Here is a 20583-nt window from a genome sequence, read left to right as displayed (position 1 = left end):
CCCTGTGCCTAATAAGCTGTCTTTATTGCTGCTGTTGTTGTTACTATTAACCCCCAATAATATTGTGATTTTAACTTTCTCCCAAAATGTGGCTCTTTCCTTCAATCTCTCCCTGACCTATGTGCACTGCCGTAACTTGAGGGCTTTAATGGAATTTTAGAGCTGGAAGAGACCTTGGATAATACTGAGACCAAGTATGGGTAACAAAACTGAGGCCAGGAAGGCTGAGTGGTGTGCCCAAGGTCCTGTCGGTGCGGAGCAGACCAGGAACCAGGAGCCTGGCCACGCTGACTCCCATTTCCACTCTGTCTGGTCAAGGATGTATATGTTATTCTCATTTTTAACGTGAACCATGGGGATTTGTCTTGAACCTGCTGCTCATCGCTGCCGTTGTGTGGTATGTGTTTTTCTGCAGAGCCGTGCAGAGCCCCAGTTGCAGACTTGTCCTGTCACCACCATGAGTTCTGGTAAGTCATTTAAAACCTGTTTTGTTCTGGACAAATCTACACAACTGGGCAGTTTACCCAGATTTCCTCCTTACTCTGAAAGTCCCAACTGCACTGCATTTTTTAGTTTTTGAGACCTGGGTGAGTGCCAAAGCTTTGTCATAAACCATCATCATCACTGTCATCACATTCATTATTATGGATTCATTATCTACCACGTGACAGGAACTGTGCCACACACTCTGTATGCACATATCCTGACCTCTATAATAGCTTCCTTTCCCTCCATTTTAACAACTTTATTGAGATATAATTGGGATACAATAAACTGCAGATATTTTAAGTATACAATTCGATAAAAATTTGACGTGTGTACACCCCAAAGGCTTTCTTAATCCCAGTGACGGCAGTGAAAGTAAACAGATTGGCCATAATTGCCCCAGGGTGCGAGTTAATCTAACACGGCCTTCATCCTGGCTGGCAGAGCCCTTCGCTCGCCCTTTTGTGAGACCTAAACAAATGACTGGTTTTGAGTGTGTTTAATGTAGAGCTGGCGTGGAAAGTACGGGCTGGGGAAGATGAGAAGGGAATGTGTTCTTGCTCATTGTGCGGCCAAGAGCTGTCTGCTTTCCAGCCCTGAATTGGAGGATGAGATGCTTCCATCTGGAGATGAAGGCCTGCCTTAGCTACTGAGCCTGCCTGCAGCCTCCCACGACCTGGAGGCACCAGGGGTGGAGGGATGACGAGGGGATAGCTCGGTCAAGGGTGCTCTAATCCTGCGTTATTTCCAGGGTGTTACCAGAGACCTCTGTGGGTGAAAAACAAGGCTTCCTGTTTGTTTGCACAGAGTGCCCTTTAGCCAGGTCCTGAGCCAATCAGGGCCACAGCTCGGCTTCCTCAGGTGCTACCTGTGTGACCTTGGGCCTGTGGTAGACCCTTCTCCGCATCCTCTGTAAAGTGGCCATCCTAAGAGTGCCAGCTCGCTGGCACTGTGTGATGATTAAGTGAGGCAGTGCTTCTGGTGCACTGAGCACCCTGCCCAAGGCTTGGCCGGTGTTCCGCCCGAAGGTTATCAGCCCCGGTTTCCTCCTTTCAAGGAGGACTCACTGCTCCCGGGTGTCGCCCGTGCTTCTGCTGTGCAGGAGAAGGCTGCACACGTTTCCCTTCCAGGTGGATTCAGGTAGCACCAGGAGTTCCTGCTTTGTAACTTGTTTTGTGTTTTTGTTTAACTTTTTGTCTCTGTTGTCATTTTTTTAAAACTTTTATTCTGCAGCCTAAAGTTTTTTGTTCTTCTAATATCAGAATTAGCCTAAACTGGCATTGCTGCTTACTCCCAGCAGAATAAAGGGCAGAAGAAGTAGGAAGGGAGGGGCTGAGCACGAGGCCGAGGGTGTGGGAGTCCCTGTGGGACTTTTCCCCAGGGTCTCGCTCTCGGGTGTGGTGCTGGAGGGAGGCTTTGCACAGCCAGAGTCCAAAAAGTCTGGACCCTCTGACCTGATAATCCCACTCTTGGAAATGTCTGTCTTCATTCGAAGGTAACAAAAACATCCAAAGGAAGGTGGGGAATCAGTAGGTTCATTCTGTGTACTTACTTGATGGAATATTATGCCAATATTAAAATGATCATTGGGAAGAGAGCAGCTATGTAGAAAACATTTCTTTTAACCTCTGGCAGACTGAGCAGCATGAAAATGATGGATTCTTCTTGTTACAGAACAGACCGGGGGCGGGGTATACAATATGCTATTACTGAAAAGGCCCCCCTTTTTTCTCCAGGGGTTCCTTCCATACTAAGTTCACTTTGCCTGCCGCCAGAGGAAAGACACCTCTCAATGCCAGAGATTGGTGAAAAGGAAAGGAATTATTTATTTTAAAACTATACAGACTTAGAGTAATGACTTAATGTCTTCATTAAAACACTAGAATCCTTTAGAATACCTACAAATGCACAGTCCTTCCTTCTCCCTCTGCCCAGTCCGGGGCACCGTATCTCAGGAAAAGAAGTAGAAGTCCGTGATTCAGGCTCCCGGCATCATCAGTTGTGTCGCCGCCAGGATCTCCAGTTAATACAAAGCCATGTGGCACCTTCTCATGGCCCACCAGCAAGAGTCCTTTCACCCCTTTTCTTCCAGGCAAAGTCTCTCCTGCTTCCTAAGTCACGTGGCAAAAAGGAGCACCCCAAAGCCACCTACTCGCCCCCTACTGCCCCAGCTGTGGGGTCCTCTCCTTGGCATGGCTGCTGCGCCTGGGTTTAAATCCCAGCGCCAGTCTTCCTCTGCAGCCCCATTTCCGACTCCCCCTATAATCAGTTACACCAGCCAGCATTCCTGTATTCTTCCAGCTTTACTGGAAGAATCAGCTCAGATTTGTGGGGGTGAGGACATCCTATATATTTTTTTTCTAAAAATTTCCTGGACACCTTGAGTTCTGGACCCCATTACAAATCCCTATTTGGGGCCCCCCTCTTGGCTGCACCCTGTTACATTCTTACTCCGAGTCAGGACTGGCTGCCAGTCACCGAGGTAGGTACTTTGCATTATCTCATTTCGCTCTCCTGGCAGACCCACAAAGGTGGGCATGGTTTACTTCTCCCATTCTTCAGATGGGGAAACTGAGGCCCTGAGTGGTTAATAATTTGGGATCACTGGTTAGTGAGTAGGAGCTGGGGCAAACCCATAGTAATGTTGGACATCACTGTGCTGCAGAGTTTGAGTCTAAGGGGATGGAATGATTTTGCAAAATTTCTTTAAGTTAGCTGTGTTTAATTAATAGAAGGGAAAAAAGGAGAGGAAAGACATGGAGCTAGACCTGGTGGAAGCTCAGAGGCTGCTCTGATGCTGGCTTGAGGGACCCAAAGCCAAGTCTACGGTCCTAGAAAGAAGACAGCCAAGAAAAATTGGACAGGTGTGTGGGGAAAGGGATAGTCAAAGGACAGGTGGGGTGATAGAACCTGTGATGTTTCTTTTACTTGGATTTCTGGCCTTATTGCCACACCCTCCTTTCACCCACCCCAGTAACAGAGGTGCAAGGGAGACGTTGGCCTCTGGGGGAACTGGCCTTCATCCGTGGGTGGGTCGAAGGCAGTAAACAGAACGGAGCTTGGGGGGCCTGTCCAGGCAGCTGGTAGGAGGAGCAGTGGGCCCTGCCCCTGTCCGCATCCAGGAGCATCCAGGAGGGCCTGTGGGGGTAGTTTGTGTTGGGGAGGCTGATTGTTAAGGACAGGTGGGGTGACCTTGTCTCAGTAAAGTGAGCTGCTGGGGTTTGGGACAGGGCTTCAGTGCTAGCATTTAGGGAAGTAGCTAGTATTTAGGGAAGTAGGAGATATATCAACCCAACATATTCTATAGAATATATATAATACAGAATGTATCTAGTTTACATATGTATACATAAAGCATTTTATATAGAATATATCTGACATATATGTATACAAAATATTTTTAATTTTAAAAATAAAAAGTGTTTTCCCTGACCAGTGTGGGTCAGTTGGTCGGGCATCATCCCGCACAGCAGAAAGTCACTGTTTCAATTCCAGCTCCGTTCCTGGTTCTGTCCCTGGCCCGGGTGTGAGAGGCAAGCGATTGATGTTTCTCTCGCACATCGATGCTTCTCTCCCTCACTTTCTCCCTCTCTTCCCCTCTCTCTAAAAATAAATAAAATCTTTTTAAAAAAGTGTTTATCCCAGTCAGGGATGAACAAGACAGCCTGTGGATGGAACAGACCAGAGTTCAAATTCCAGCTTCATGACCTTAGAGCCTGGCATCTTCTCTGAGCCTCAGATTTTTTATTTATTAAATAGCAATTCCTAATACCGAACTCCAGAGCCCTGAGTCTTAGGGACAAAATGAGAGGCTAATTATGGAATGCTTAGCATAGCTCCTCAGATCCAGCCACACAGACATTTAAAAGACCATAGCTGTTATGATTGGTTGGCTTTTGGCTATTAAGGGTCACTCCAAGCACACTGGTCACATGTTCTTGGGTGGCAGGGTCTGCCCACCCACCTCTCTTCTCTTTCCCGCCTCCATCAATTCTGGGTGGGACAAAGGTGAGCAGCGAGGGCCTCAGTGTCTGCAGCTGAGCAGGATTCAGACAGGTCTCAGCAGACACAGAGCAGGTGGCATTGCCTACAGGATACATAGGATTTCCACAACTTAAAAAAAGGGGAGGCACATTCTCAAGCCAGAGCCTTGAAGGAACAGGCCTACTGGTCTAAAAGTACCTGACAGGCCGTGAGAGGAGGTGAGTGTGTCCGGCAGGGGGAGGAGGACAGTGCAGCTGTGAGAGAGCTGGGACCAGTGGTTGAAGAGCCTCCAGTCCAGGGTGAATGTCCCCAGGCTTTGTCCCATAGGTGCCTGCTGGCCTTTGGGGCTTGTTGGTTTGCTTTTAATTATCAAGAAGGCCAATTCATTAATTTAAATACAACCAGGTATGCCAAGATACAGGTCATCCCACTTACTACAAAACCGTATTCCAAACAATCATTGGTACATTTTTGGGAACTTGGAATACATTTATTTTCAAGCAAATAGTATAAATAAATGGTTGAATTCCCAGACTAAACCCCAACATTTTTACTTTTAAAACAGAGGTGAGCACTGGCTGGTGTGGCCCAGTGGATTGAGTGCTGGTCTGCAAACCAAAGGGTCACTGGTTTGATTCCCAATCTAGGGCACAAGCCTGGGTTGCCGGCCAGGTGCCCCAGTGGCGGGGGGTGCAAGAGGCAACCACACATTGATGTTTCTCTCCCTCTCTTCCCATCTCTAAAAACAAGTAAATACAATCTTTTAAAAATAATAAAATAAAATAAGGCAGAGAGGAAATACAGCAAGGTTAAAGTAGAAGAATTTTAGAAAATCCTACTGCGTTGTTCTGTTTGGTTTTCATCTGTCCTGTACCCTGGGGCTTGTCGGCCCAGGGCTGTGGGTAGGTCCAGGTCTAGAAAGTGTTCTCCGGTGCAGGCTGAGGAGTGGGGACGAGGAGGGACAGAATGGAAGCAGGGAGAACGGTCAGGGGGTCATGTCATCTCTGGGACAATAACACAGGAGCCTCAGCTGGGACAGTGGGCGGTTGAGGAGGGGCAGTGTCCAGGGAGCTACAGCATGGTTTTGCTGACGACTGGACGTGGGATGGGGCGAAGAAAAGGGTCACGGAGCCTGAGCTTTCAGCCGCCTGACCCTCAGTCTGATCTCACGGGGGGGGGGGGGGGGGGGGGGGCGTGTGAGCTGGCCTTTGAATGGGCAGAGATAAGCCTTTGTCAGGCAGGAGACGCCATTTTGAGGGAATTAAGCAGATTTCTTTTAAATGTCCAAAATGAAGCCATAGCAAGAAGGCAGGAGAATTTATATCACCCACCACATACTTCCATCCCCAAACAGCTTTGCCTTCTCTCCTGCCTCAGGCTGCACACGGTTCTCAGAATTCTCCCACGACGCCGGAGGGGCCCATGCCCAGGCCTGCGGAAGCCTGCGTGTCCCCAGCGCCTCACACTGTGTGGGACTCAGTGTCTGCTGGGGAGGGAGACCTCATCTTCAGCCTCATGCCTTTTGTCTTTCTTTCAGAATGTGACGTTGGCGCCTCTAAAGCTGTGGTGAACGGGTTGGCACCAGGCAGCAATGGGCAGGACAGAGGTAAGGCTTTGAAAGGGAAGCCCGGCTTGGTACTGGAAAACGTTTGTAGGAGGAGCAGAGGATGTTGGGCCTGGACCACTCGCCTGGCAGGACTGGTCTCTGGTCCTATTGGGCCTTGAGTTGGAGACCCATTTCCCAGACTGACTTTCTGAAAAAGTGAGCATGTTCTTGCATCTCAGGAATCAGAGGTGACATACTGAAAACGGTCCTCAGCTCCCAAACACACAGGCCGAGGCGTACCTCATGCCTCATGCATGTGGCGTTTTTCAGCCTGAAATTTCCCTTACCCGGCATTTCACCTTTAGTCTTGACCCTGAGGCAAGAGCCTGAATTGCTGAAATAAATGATTCCAGTGGCACTAGTTTCATACACACCCTTTCATCTTTTCAGTTTTTAAAAGCTTTAGGATGAAAAACTTAAGTGTGACATGAGTGACGGATAAGATGACCTTTGAGGTCCCATTTGCCCTGTGGTCTCTCATCCGGGTGTCTCGAGGCTGACCGGAGAGCTCAGTGCCCACATCACTTCTGCAGTGTGGTGTGAGTTGGGGTGACAAGATGCAGGTTCAAGTACCAGTTCTGCCACTCACATGCATCCCTGGGAGGCCTTTGTCTTCATGGGTGTAAACTCCCATTTCTAGGAAACAGAGGAATTGTAGGATCTGCAGTATTATTCCTGCTTCAGATTCTGGGTTCCAGGGATTCTCTCTGCCTCCATCGCACTGCATGTTATGGTGCCAAAGAGGGAGAGCCAAAGTTCTATCATTGGGTATTTAAGTAATTTCAGAGTTTGACATGTTGGGCTTTTGCATTTTTTATCTGGGTTTGCCAAGTATCCCTTTTGAGACAAGGCCAAGGGTAAAGTCGGGGAGCTGAACAGGGGAGGCATAGAGAGCAGGAGGGACAGGGCACGGGGGGTGGCTGGGTCGGGGCAGGTTCCGTGCCTCCCTGCCCACCGCCCTTCTGCACTCGTGGTACAGGCCTGTGTTCTTGGGGTCCTGGATGATCTCAGCTAAGTTGCATGTAGGGGTGTTGAAGGTGCCTATGGAGTGGCTCCAGGGGAGGGTTTAATCATCCAATGAGGAGCATGGGAGAGGTTGGGACTCTGATGCTTTTAAAACCTGTGGGGCCATCAACACCATCCCTATGAATTCACTGAAAGAAGAGACTTCAGGGGTGCAGGGGGAGGATGGCAGATGGAGGTCGATTCCACCCTCTCTTCAGTAAGACTTACTTTTGGTTGGAGAGAGGAGGCAGATGTAACCTAAAGGTCATCGTGGTGGCCCGAGTTGGTCGCTGAACCCAGGGCCAGCCCAGCTGAGCTCTAGTCTCAGCCTCTTCCCCTGAGAGCAGCTCTCTGAGCCTCTTGCTTCTTCTTCTGAAAATGGTAACATAACAAAACCCTCCAACCCAGCCAATCTCCCAGCTGGTCATAAAGAGCAGTCCACAGGGTTGCCGTAAAAGCACGTTTGTATCTCCAGACAGGCAGCATTGATACGATCGACTTAGTTATTGACGGCCACATGATTGCTGTGTGCCCTATGAAATAGCAGCCTGATGGACTGCAAGGTGAACCGGCTATTGCAGAGGCTCCTCCCTGCCTCCTGTCCCCTGGATGGGCTTGTCAGCACAATACTAATTCATCAGTGACCATCTTGCTTCCTAAACAGCCCTGCTTCCCCCGCCCTTCCCCCAGTTATTACATGGATCTGAGGCCAAAAGACCTCCGAGTGTTGCTCATTGGAGTGGTGTTGGTGCACAGCACCTGAGCTCTCTCTTTATTTGTTGCCATTGGAGAGACAGCAGCCCTTGCCACATCCCAGGCAAGTTACCCCAGCTCTCTGGAATCTCAGTTGAGTGTCAGGACCTCAGGCTGCACATGTGGGTGCTCAGAGAGGAGCAGGCACAGGACCCCAGAAGTTAAGATTCTGGGGAAGCAGCTGCAATGCGTCCCTTCCCTTCCTCCACTCCCCTGGGACCTGAGCCATGGCTCTCCTTCCTGGAGCCCTCCCCCCCAGCACAGATACTCCAACATTCTTTGGGGGCGGCTTGGGTCCTGATTGCTCTCCCCTTCCTCTGTTTGCCAGGCCATCTGCGTCTCTAAATCTTGGCAAGTTCCTGGTGTGGCAGGAGGCACAGACACTGACCAACTGCATGTGGGTGACGGTTGGAGGGAGGGTTCTGTCGTCCTGGCACCGAACTCTAAACAGAGAAAGCAGGTTAATTCAAATTACTGTGTCTACTGCTCTTTCTAGTGTTCTCTTCATGTGGGCAACTTCCTCCTATTGTCCTTGCCCAGTTCCTCAACTGCCTGAGTGTTTCCCAAATGTTCTTTCTGGAGGCACCATTTACCCTTTTGTGTTTGCAGCAGCTGCCGACCCTTTACGCGCACGCTCTATTTCCGCTGTTAAAATAATTCCTGTGAAGACAGTGAAAAGCTCTTCAGGCCTAGTATTCCCTTCAGGTACCTCTCCTTGGGTTGGTTTCTTTTTTTTTTTTTTTTTTTTTTAATTGTTAGCAGATCATGCATGGTTTTCCTTCCTTCTTTCCACCTAACAAAGACTTGGAGGCTTAATCCTTGCATGCTTAAGGAGCCATTTCCTCTCACTTCCGCAGTGGTTTCTTTTCTTCTTCGGTGTGTGTGTGTGTGTGTGTGTGTGTGTGTGCGTGTGTGTGCACGCGCACGCGTGTGTTCCTGTGAGCCAGCCAGCCTGGAGACAAACTGACAGATACCTGGCCCCCCTGCCCCTTGTTAGGACAGGGGTCAGCCCAGAGGCTAAACATTTAATCTGGTGTGGGTCTGAGGTACATGGGCTTCTTGGGCTCTCCCTAGAAGTTTCCAGCTTCCAGTACTTCATTTAGAATTCCAGTCTCCCCGAGAATTAATGTGGCTGCCCAGGGAACCTCTGAATTGGGCTGAACTTGAAGCAGCTGCCAAACCTAGATAGACGTACCTCTGTGAAGCTCGCTGGGCCATTTCCCAGAGCACTCCCTCCCCACCCCGACCTTCACCTGCGGCCACTTCCTGCTTCTCCTCTGCAAGAAGGGGTAAGGTTCAGGTGTCAGCTCCAGCTCATAGCTGCCTTCTGTACGAAGCAGGACAAGTGTGGCCCGGGTGACCCTTTGTCTCAGTGGTGCTTTCAGGAAGTGGGCAAGTCTGGCCGTGCATTCAGAGACCCATGAGTGGGCTGGATTTGTCAGCTTGCCCCTCTTCCTTGTGAGAAGGCCGTGGACTATGGATCAGTTTTCCCAGCTGTTTTGTGACGTCAGTCACTCATCCTCTTGATAGGGTTGGACGAGTCAGAGGCTCAGCCCGCTCTGCCACATATTGTGCTTTCGTGCTTCGTGTTCGGTGGGGCAGATCTGTGCTTTTCTGTAACACTCAGGACTGCTCTAAGTTGTTAGAAAGGAGGCTGCTAGGGTGGAAAGAAGGAGCAAAGGGGCCTTGCTTCTCTCTGCCTGGCCCAGGCGTGGGGATGCGTTGGACGTCCGAGCCCGCATCCTGTCCCACGTCCACCTCACGCTTTACCCCACAACCCAGGCTTGGTGATTTTAGGTCAGAGATCCCGGCTGTGCTGCGAGCAATTTGAAAAAATGAACTGTGGAATTCAGTTCAGCTCAGCTGCGCAGAAACACTTAGCACGTGTGCCTTCCAGGACTGTGCGGTCTGCATCGGCTTCTTGCCTCCTGTGACTGATTTCCTGGAGGATGAGCATCCAGCTCTTTTGAAGCCTATTTTTAAATCCTTCTCGGTGGAATTCCGAAAGGTGACCTGGGTCTGTTATTAGGCCATTGTCAACTGCAGGAGAGGTCAGGACGCAGGGATGGCTCCACTGGGGTGCGGCGAACACTGTTCGTGGAAGGGTGTAGTGTTTCTGGCCGTTCTCTTTGGTGTGACTTTTCTTCATTAAGTTTGGAATGTGAGGCTCTCTCACTCACATGCTCTCTCCCCAGGCAGCACGTCCCGCCTCGTCGTTTCAGGCTTTGACTTGCTGATACAGACTTTCTTTTCCTTTTCCCATGGGAGAAGTGTGAGAAGCAGTGCTCGTTCCTGATATCGCCAGCTTGGCCTTTTATAAGACAGCTCGCCTGGAAGCTTGAGAAGTCTGTCCTAAATCCTTTCTTGAACTGTGCCTTACTAATTGGTCAGACGCCTGCTCACCAAGCTAAACTTCATTTAATAAAAGAAATAAACCCACTTTCATTTTGAAATGTTTTCAGCTGATATTACAACTCATACATTTACTCAGAACTCACAGTTGCCTCTGTTTTCCCTAACCTCATGATGGGCGGTGAACCTCTGAAAATGCGGTTCGTTCCTCTCCACCACCCACAGATTTATCTGCATTCGCCATAAGACTGTGCGTGGCTCTAACCAGGTTCATCTCATTCCCCAGCTTTAACAAGTTGCTAGCTGACTGTTGCTTAATTCATTAGGAGCCTTGGATTCAGGGCTCCCTTTTGGATGTTTCCTTTTCAGATATGGATCCTACAAAAGTCTGCACTGGGAAGGGAGCTGTGACTCTCCGGGCCTCATCCTCCTACAGGGACACCCCAAGCAGTAGCCCTGTGAGCCCTCAGGAAGCCCCACAACAGGAAAGTAAACCAGGTGCGCTACCCCTGCTGCTAGGGGCAGGTGGCCAAAGCCACATGGGAAGGGCATGGATTCGTCAGCTGCTTCTTGATTCTCCCAGGGGCCCCTGGGTCAGTCAGCTCCTTGTTCCATCTGCGATGGGTGGCGATCGATGCCCTGAACTGACAGGTACTCACTTGATTCAGCAACCACCACTTTAGTTCAGCTTTTGATGGAACAATTGAGCAGAAACTTGGCTACAGAGTTGGTGGCTTTGCAGACCTTGCTGGTGAACACAAAGATGGCTTGCAGGCATGAGGAGGGACCGGGGAGATGGGCTAGTGGTTAGGTGTCTCTGAGGGCCAGGCAGGGCTGGGGCTGGGAAGCAGCCAGGGGACACTGAGAAGTGCCAGCAGCTGGCTGACCTGGCTCCCAGGAAAGTGGAGGTGCGGCAGGCTCGGGCCTGGGGGAATGACCTGGCAGCCAAGGAAGCAGGTTCAAAGAGCAGTTCTGAGGCCAGTGCAAACCAGGAGCAAAGGGAGGTGAAAGAAGTCCACCTGAAGCCCACCTGCCCACCCTGACCCATCCCTTGGGAAACTTGGGCATCTAGAGCATGGTGTTGAAGTTTAAACCTGGGACTTTGGAACCTGATAGATCTGTGTTCAAGTCCTTCACTACCTGTTGGCTGTGCCACCTTGGATGAGGCATTTAGTCTCTCAGCCCTAGTAACCTCATTGGTAGAATGAGGTTGATGACTGCACCTGCCTCATGGCATTACTGTGAGGATGAAATTCGGCAAGTGTTGTGCACCACACCTGGAGCGAGCTGCATTTGTTGCACCAGCAGAGTCAGGGGTGGGCCCCTCGTGCGCTGCCTTGGGGAGTGCTTTCTGGCCTTGGGTAAGTCACACCTTTGAAACACATTTAAAGTCTGAGGGACTTGGGCAAGATGGTTTCCAAGCTCATTCGAAAGTGCTCTGTAATTCTGGAAGATGTGATTACTTCAGCCTCTCTGGAGAGGGCTCTCCACAGCCCAAGTGTCCCGGGAGCTGGGAAATGCTGACCTAGAGGTCCCACAGGCCCTGCTAGCACAGGGTGGGGCAGCCCCTCCGCACTCTGTAGGGCAGTGCATGGTTCTCACACTTGAGTTGCATCAGAATCACCTGGAGTAAAAACACAGGTTGCTGGGCCCCCAGGTCAGAGCTTCAGAACTTATGATTCCCACTTATAGGCCCGGGGTGGTGTCAGAGGTTTGCATTTCTGACAGGTTCCCAGGTCATACTGATGATGCTGGTGCCAGGACCACATTTGAGAACTGTAGAGTATGGAAGTTGCCTTCTAGAAGGAAGGCGATACAGGGAGAAAAGGGATCAGGGTGATGACTGCTCCCTAGGGAGCAGAGAGGAAAGGGCATCGGGCATGAAAGCTTGTCGGTACAGTGGGGAGCAGTGTGCCGTGGGAAGGGAACTGACTTCCCTTCTGTGCCAGCCACCTGTAACAGGTGCCCAGGCAGGTGTCCAGGGACAAGGCCAGGCTGGGGTTTGAGCACAAGCCCCATTCTGGTCATGCTGGTCCCTGTGGAGAGCTTTCTCCCTCGGCTCAGGGAAGGAGTGAGTAGCCTCTGGCACCGAAACTCAAAAGTCTCTTCTTGGCGCTGGATTTCTGGGCCCACACCTCGCGCTTGCCCCACTGCCGCTTGCCACCTTCTTCTCCAGGAAAGGTGGGGCCAAGCAGTGAAGGCAAAATAATTTCTTCTCAAAGTCTAACTGTTCCTCAGGCCTAACTGGGAATATCCAGCTGCCAAGCTGGAGGACGTTTGAGGAAGAGAGAATCCCAAGTGATGGTTAAAGAGAAAAACCATCCTACAGCCGAATGGCTCAATAAAATGACCTATCAATCACCTGGTCCTTTCTCTGATGGTGAATGGGAGGATGGGAGGCGAGGGAGCCTTGAGCGCCCCCTGGTGGGCACAGTGTGGCACTATCAGAATGTAAATGCTCCTCTATCCAGCGGTCTGTAGTAGGCTTTTGCTACAGCACTGTGCAGTTATTTGAGGCACTTTAGGAAGCTCTCTGGCCCTGAAATCATTCTATATCTTATAAGTTTCTAACAGGTAATTTGTGTGAAAAAAATCATGTTTAAACACACAAGTACTCTGAATAATTAGGGGATAACAAGCTGTCATTCACACCTTCCAATAAATTAACCTTAATAGGTGATTTTCATCCTGTAAGTTGAGATCAACTGAATCCAGATTATTCATTCAGACATTTATGTAGCATCATCTCTGTGCCAGGCACTAAGTGAGTCCAGGGGATTGTGATGAGAAGTGGGGAGAGGGGAGGAGAAGGGAGAGTAATTCTGGGAGCATTAGGCGAGGACAGAGTGCAGCTTATTGCGGTAGCAGAGTCGGGCACGAGCCCCTGGCCCAGCCCTGTGCTATCTGACCATGGCTAAGTGACACGTTTCAGGCACATATGAAGTATGAGGGACTTGGGTAAGCTTGCTTCCAAGCCATTCTAGTTCCAAAGGAGCAAGCTTGACTTGCATAGAGGGGAAGAGGCCCCATCCTGAGTAAGGGTGCACAGCAGGCTGAATGAGTTGACACTGCGGGGGAGGTTCCAGGGATGTGACTCTAGAGGTCGGACCTTCGGGATCTTGTCCTCGAATCCTACTGCTCGCTGACCAGCGTCTTGCTGGCTCTTGACTCTGGCTGTGTCCTCGTAGCCCCCTGGCCCCCGCTCATCCCTGCCTGCCCCCTCCATCAGGGCCGCTAGATGACATCTTCCTGGCTCACACCAGTCTCCAGTCCTGTCCTGGTCTCCCCTGGGCCCAGACCAGCCTCGTGAAAACAGTTTTCAGCAGTGCTGTCAGGCAGCCATGCCCCACCTGGACTGGGGGCCCAAGTGTGAGGCAGTGTGTCCCCCCACTCCCAGCATCTGCACAGATAGCTAATGTCAGGCAGTGTCCTGCCCCCCCCCCCCCCCGCTGCCTTGCTCCCTGCCTTTACCACCTTCTTCCTCCATTCCTACAGCTCTCCAAGTTGCCTGTAGACTGGAAGCTCCAGCTTCCCACACTGTGTCCTGATTTCTTTCCTTAAATGGACCTCTGACACCCACATTCCAGAGACACCCCCTATATCCAACCCTCTCATCCTTCATCCTGGGAAACATGTTCTCATTCCTGAGTCATACAGTCCTCCATTGAGGCTCCGCTCTGCCACCATCTTTGTAATATCAGCAAATTACTCAGCCTTAGAGAGTGTCAATTTTCTCAATTATAAAACAGGGATGCTCTTAATAGAGTTTTTGGGATTCAATGAGCTCTTTCATATAAACATTTAACACAGAGCCTGGCAGACAGCAGGTGCCCTTTAATGGTAACCATTCTAGTTACCACAGACCGGAAGGTTCCCCAAAGGTTTCCCATACTTTCAGTCAGAGGCCCTGAGGGCCTGGGCCTGGCATGCTGGCGGCAGGAATGAAGAGCAGGGGCCAAGGCTGCATGGACTCGGGAGAGGGCAATGGCAGGGCTCAGCACAGTGCGCCTCAGGAGCGCGGAGGGCGGGCTCCATGCTGACCAGGAGAGCGGCTGGCACTCGTGGACGTGAGGGAAGGTGAAGGAATGGTGAATTCCTTTTTTTTTTTTTTTTTGACATGTTGAGTTTTTTGGCAAGGGAAGGACTTCTGGGAGGAAGTTTCTAATAGGCATTTGGAAATTTGGAGTCTAGATATGCATCTGGTAGCCACCTGCAACCAAATGAACACAGGGGAGGGTGGAGCTGCTCTCAGAGGTTCAGTGGCAGATGGAGCTTTTAGAGTTGCCTGGTTTAAACTCCCTGTCCAGACTCTTGCTCTCACGTGGTGGCTTGCCTCTGGATCCCTGGCCGTGGTTTTCTGACCAGCTTCTAATCTCTGACTGTGGACCTTAGTTTTTGGAATAGAACCATCTGGAGAGGATTTAGTGCAGTAATCTTAGTGCTGACTCCCTGACCCTGGGAGAGGTGTTACCTTATCCCTGCTTCCTGATATGGTTGCATGGCCAGGTCTGGGTGTTGGTCTGTTGGTCCAGAGTGACCCCACCCATGCCCTCAGGTCAGGAGTTTTTATTCCAGAGGAGACAGGGAGCCTGGAATGGTGGGGGGTGTGATGCCAAGCTTCCTGTCCTGTGTAGCCTGAAGACCATCAATGCCTGTGTTTTGACTCACAAGCCAAAACCCAGTTCAACTCTTACATTTCGTTAATTATGTGCCAGTTGGCTCCACTCCTTTTGCTTGATTCTGGAGGACCAAGTTTGCTTTGGACGTAAAGATTCTTGGGCCTGCAGTCAACTCATTAACTCTAGTTGGAGTCTCACATTTGCTCTCCAGAAATGGCAGTAGTAGCAAAAAAGATGTCATGAGAAAATTAACACCAGGATGGTGAAAGACACCTCCTACCCGCACTAACCCACACTAACTTTCTGTGAGCCCACGTGTGAGAATTGGAGCCAACTGAGGAGATGGAAGGAAAAGTCCCTGTGAGAGAACACCATCGCTTCTGATGCCAGCTCCAAGGTTAGGGGGTTCCGCAAGCCATCCTCAGTATTCATAGTCTTCTAGAAGGCCTCAGAGAACTCACTGAAAGCTATTACACTCATGGGTATGGTTTACTACAGATTAAAACCAGCCAGGAGAAGAACCACAGTTTCCAGTGTCCTCTCCTGTGGAGTCAGGACACGTAGTTACTACCATTTAGGTGCAACCGTTGCTCAGACTGTTCCGAGCAGGAAACTCACCTGAGCCGTTGTGTCCTGAGGTTTTACTGAGGCTCCATCACGTAGGCATTACCCGCTGCCCACGTGGCCGACACCCTAAGGCACATTATTGGTGTGAGACAGAGACACGCCCGTCAGGTGACGTCCAGGGCTTTAGAGATCGGCTCCCAGAAGCCAGAGGGCAACGCCAGACATCGTTCTGGGCAAGGTTAAGTCCTTCACCACACAGCATGAAGAAGAAATAAACATAAGCAAAGAATTTTAAAACACTCCTAGAGCTGCTTTTAACCCCTCTCATCTGTTGGGACACTCTACCAGAACACATCAAATCGCTCAGAGAAAGTTATCCTAAGATTCCAAGAAGAAACTGACCAGCAGAACAATTGAGAACAGACCAAAATGACATTAGCACAGAATAACACACAAGGAAATATCAGGGGGCTATTGGCCACAGGCCAGAAAAGGTGGAGTATAAAGAACAGATGGAGGAAAAGAGATGAAAGAAATCTAATTCTCCTGGGAAGGCTTGGGTCTCTTCAGGGCTGCAGAACCTACCTAAGATCCAACTTTCCAGGGCCCTCTTCCCCTCAGGAGCTCCAGGTGACATTTGTTGTAAGAAGCATTTTGACAATCTCCTCGCCCAGAGTTAATAATTGATGGCTCCATGTATAAGATCCCACATGCTGTTTCAGGCACACAGTGACCCTGCACTGCTACCACCCTTCCAGGCTGAGAAGACTAGGTAACAGATGAAGGGTGATGAAATGTCAGACATACCACCCCCCTTTAAAGGGAGAGGGAAATGCTTAGAAGGGTCCCAGGAACTAATAAGGTCAGGGTAAGGGGAACAGTTTTAATGACTTGGAATTAGAAGGAAAAAGTAGGTTGATCCCTAAGGATATTATGTTCTTGAAACTGTTTATCAAATGGCAGAAGTCAGCAACTCTCATTTATTTCTGTCTGGGGAAATTTTTTTTTCTTATGCTTTGGATTCGTTTACTAAGCACATACTTTATGCCATTCATTTCCACTGGATCCTCGAGACTCAAAAGAGATAGATCTCTTTTATAAATGAGACTAAGTCATTTGCCTCAGGATATGCAATTAGAAGGATAGTCAGCATTTAAATTTGGCGGTCTGGGGCTGACATGGTGGTCCCTTTGGTACCTAGACTTTTGGAGGGACAGACTCATCTCGGTTTTCTATAACCTATCTGTTATCAGTGTCACCTGAGTAGCCAACCCCACTGAGAACCAAAGAGAAAGCAAAATAAGGTGTCCCAAAATCCATGTACAAAGCTCATATCCTTTATTGAATAGTTCCTCACTCAGCACCTATTGACATTCTAGTATATTTGTAAATCTAATAGGTTTGATAGAAAGATCTCACAAAGGTGAATTAGAAATAACTTTTTCTAATGAGAAATGAGAGCCATCGTCACCACATGTCACCTGGTGTTTCGGGACCTGTTAGGTGTGAGGAAATCTCTGGGCCAGGGCTCTGGGCAGATGCAGCAGAGAGTGTCACTTAGACACTTAGAAAATGGTCACTTAGAGGATACTTCACATGCCTGCTCTCTGGATCTTCAGCAACCCTGTGAGGTGTACATGGAGTAAGGGTTATATGTTACAGATGGAAGTGATGAACAGCTTGCCCTTGGTCATACAAGCTGTCCACTGCAGTGATGTAGATAAAAATCAAGTCCTATAAATGTCCCCACTTACGTGGTTGGGAAGAGAGGACAAGCATCTGTGAATTGCCCATAAGGGAAGGGCAGAAATGTAACAGACGGCCTGCTAAAGGAATATGCACCTGAAACATGTTAAAACTGACTTACAGGGGGGAAAATAAGCAAAAATAAACAGTTAGTTTTCCAGAATAAGAATGTTTTCAAGTATTGCTTGTATCAGTGGTTCTCAGAGTGTGGGCTATGGATCATCAGCCTGAGCATCGTCTGGGAGCATGTTAGAAATGCAAATTTTCAGACCTAACCTCCTATCACTGAGTCGGGAGGAACCTGGGGGTGAAGCCCAGCGGTCCGATTTCACATCCTCCCTGTGATTCTGATGCAGCTCTGCCACCTTGTGGCGCCCACCACCTCCCTGAAATGTAGGCTCTCCTTGGTGGCCGATGGTGGCTGTGGATGGTGGACAGCGCACTGTACATCATTCTAAAGACCGGGGCTGACTGCTCAGTTGTTTCCCAGCTGGGTGACTTTGGGCACGTCAGTTGGCTTTTCTGTTTCCTCATCCATGAAGTGAAATGATTACCTGTGTCACAGGCTTGTGCGCCTAAATGAAATACTAAATTGGAGCACAGGTGACTGACCGCGTCTGGCACTTAGAAAGGTATTCAGTAAACGTTTGTAAATCTCAGCTTGACCTCTGGAAGGCCCCTCGCTAGTCCTTGGGGGACACACACTGAAATGGAGCCGTGGGCTGTGAGAGCTGCTGGGTCACTCCCTCCCTTCCTCTGTGCAGGGTAAGACAGGAGGAGGCACGCAGGGAGAGGGAGGTGAAGGCATTGGCCAGATCAGGGGTTGGCAAACTTGATCCGTGGGCCAGAGGCAGCAGTGCCTGTTTTTGCACAGCCCATGAACTATGAACGACTTTTACATGTTTAAATGGTTGAAAGAGAAGTCAAAACAATATTATATGCCACATGAGAATTCTTTGAAATTCAGATCTGTGTCCATAAGTAAAGGTGTATTGGAATATAGCCATTCGCTGTATTGAATGTATTGGAACACTCACTCATACACACAGCATCTATGCCTGCTCTTGCGCAGCAACAGAAGAGTTGCATAGTCTCCAATGAGATCATGTGGCTGCAGAACCTAAAACATTTACTGCCTGGCTCATTATAGAAAAAGCTGGCCGACCCCTGGGCTAGATGGAGGATAGAGAATGGAGACGAGAGATAATGCAGAAGATCATAAGAGCAGACATTTACCGAGCTCTGCCAGGCACTGGGCTAAGTGTTTCTTATGCGTTATATCATTTAATTCATATAGCAATACTTATGAAGCAGGCATCCCATTATCCCCACTCTTCAGATGGAGAAACTGAGGCTTATAACTTGCTCAGGGACACAGAGTCCATGGATGGTGGAGTTAGGATTTGAATTGAGGTCCGCCTGCCTTCCCAGGCGAGCTAATAACCATGTTGCCTGGTGGTGTTAAATGTTTATGTGACTCATTTAACAGAAAGAAGAAAAGCAGCCGGGGAGAAAAAAGTGTTCTTACCACCTCAGATACCTCTGGGCTGAAATGTTCTCTCGCTAGCCCAGCACCAAAGACCGACGGAAAAAGTGCTGATCTCTTCTCCCTCCGCTGGGTCTGTTAATTAGCCCAGCCTGCTAATGAGGAGGGGTCATGCTGAACCCCCGTCAGGCGTGAAGAAGGGGAAGGAGAGTTAGTGAGGAGGCACTGGACAGTGAAGTTCTGTTGCCGTTTAGTCTGTAAAATAAGAATGTCAAGGAACAATTGTTTCTTCATTGCTGTGAATGCTAGCCTTGTGTTTTCAAAGGTCAGCGCCTGTGAGCACATCATGGTTTGGAGTGGGTTCCTATGGTAATTGGGCCATCGTGACTGAGGGCATTTTGTGTCAGGCAGCGGGGTGCTGGACTTGCATCTTTCTGTGGGGCGCATGCTTGTTTCCTGCAAATGTAACCACTGCTGTCTCCCCCACCCCTTTTTCTTTCTTGTTTTCATCCTTCCTGCACCACACATAGTTCTGGAGTCAGAGAGTCCCTCGGCAGGTATGGCTTCCCTTGCATTCCTCCCATCCCTGCCTTCCACCAGGGGCCCCTCAACCAGAGGGGAGCCAGGGAGTGTTCCTTGGGAGTGAGTGTTTTTTGTTTTCTCTTTTCCGTCTCAGATGAGTGGAGGCCTTCTTCCAATGCCGATGCCAACGGAAACGCCCAGCCCTCTTCACTCGCTGCCAAGGGCTACAGAAGTGTGCATCCCAACCTTCCTTCTGACAAGCCCCAGGTAGGCATGTGCCCCAGGGCGGGGTAGGGACTGCTGGGCGGCACCTGTTCTTAAGTGTTTTTGCTTCAGTTCAGGCTTCCAGCTTGTTCAGCTGGGTAATGGGCTGGGCTGAGACTTGCCCTGGTGGCCAGCTCTGGAAAAGCTCTGCAGGAATCAGCGAGGGAGAAGCTAGGGCTGAGGGAGGCAGAGGCACGGGGTGAGGCTGGTGTGTACCACAGTATTGGAAATATGGGCCCAATGTTTGACCATGTTTCAGTGTGTTTGGGAATGTTTTGGAAGAGAGAATCATTTGGCTTTGAATAGTGGGGGAAAGTTCTGAGCTTGTCTGTTAAAAACTCTTTAAACCACCTAGGCCTCCTTACAAAAAAACAAAAACAAAAAAACCCCCAAAACTCCAAGGTGTACAACTTGGAGTAGGGATCATTTTGCTTCAGCCTTTCCCCCAGGTTGTTTTCCTGATCTTTCTGTCCTCCCCCGCCCGTGGCTGCTTTGCCATTTTGGTGAATGGAGCAGACCCGGCTTTAATTCAGGCAATCCTCGAAGAGTGCTTACACGGAGGAGCCACAGCCATGGGACGGGGCAGTTCTTTCTTTTAAAGGAAGCTCTGCAGCCCAAAATATGTTGCAGGAATGTGTTCCTCATGTGGCCCACTTCCTTGTGCCTCCTTCCTGTCACGGTGCTCCCAGAGCTCACCAAGAGCCCGGTACTCTGCATTTCCATCCTGCCTCCCACACTCGTTCTCCAGTGATCCTCTGGTTCCTGTTCCTGAGGACGTAAAATTGCACTGGCCCCTGAAGGGCAACTGAGTCAGAGATAATGTCCCCCTTCCTCTCTGCAGACCCCTGTCTCCCCACGCTTACAGTTGGTCATTTAATTGTTCCCCGATGTGCTGAGCAGTACCACGAAGCCTTCCCGCCCCCACCATGGCTCACCTGTCTCAGGTCTGGCCGTGTGCACCCAGGGCCCCTGTTGGAATCAGGAGCTGTGAAGGCACCTCCTGAAGTCTTCATCAGACGTGGGGACTCGGGAGGTCACCTGTCCAGTAAATGGCTTGTCTTTGGTTTCCCTGGATCAGACCTTCCCTGGCATAGGAATGTGCTGCCTGGGGCAGACGGGCTTCCTTCTCAGCCACCTCGAGAGTAGATGCAGCTGGCTCTGTTCCAGGTTAGGAGGCAGTGCTGATTCATTCA

General features: G+C 49.9%; 1 protein-coding gene across 41 annotated transcripts in view; it reads left to right on the top strand.

The window, feature by feature from the left end:
* SORBS1 (sorbin and SH3 domain containing 1) overlaps positions 1–20583 on the top strand; it is a 223791-nt gene that overhangs the window by 106561 nt on the left and 96647 nt on the right. For 14 of the 41 annotated variants that reach the window (XM_036027024.1, XM_036027027.1, XM_036027031.1 and 11 more), the window contains exons 3-8: positions 416–467; positions 6008–6076; positions 8444–8539; positions 10556–10684; positions 19135–19161; positions 19281–19393. In XM_036027024.1, coding sequence (XP_035882917.1) covers positions 458–467; positions 6008–6076; positions 8444–8539; positions 10556–10684; positions 19135–19161; positions 19281–19393 — 444 coding nt within the window. In that variant the 5' untranslated portion in view covers positions 416–457. Of the gene's footprint in view, positions 1–415; positions 468–6007; positions 6077–8162; positions 8295–8443; positions 8540–10555; positions 10685–19134; positions 19162–19280; positions 19394–20583 lie in introns of those variants that run through there. The other 27 variants (XM_036027021.1, XM_036027025.1, XM_036027028.1 and 24 more) reach the window with 4 other exon arrangements.

This window comes from Phyllostomus discolor, chromosome 5, assembly GCF_004126475.2.
Source record: "Phyllostomus discolor isolate MPI-MPIP mPhyDis1 chromosome 5, mPhyDis1.pri.v3, whole genome shotgun sequence".
In the NCBI taxonomy this organism is placed as follows: Eukaryota; Metazoa; Chordata; class Mammalia; order Chiroptera; family Phyllostomidae; genus Phyllostomus; species Phyllostomus discolor.
The sequence above is the reverse complement of the archived record's forward strand: the minus strand, read 5'-3'. Positions and strand labels throughout refer to the sequence as shown.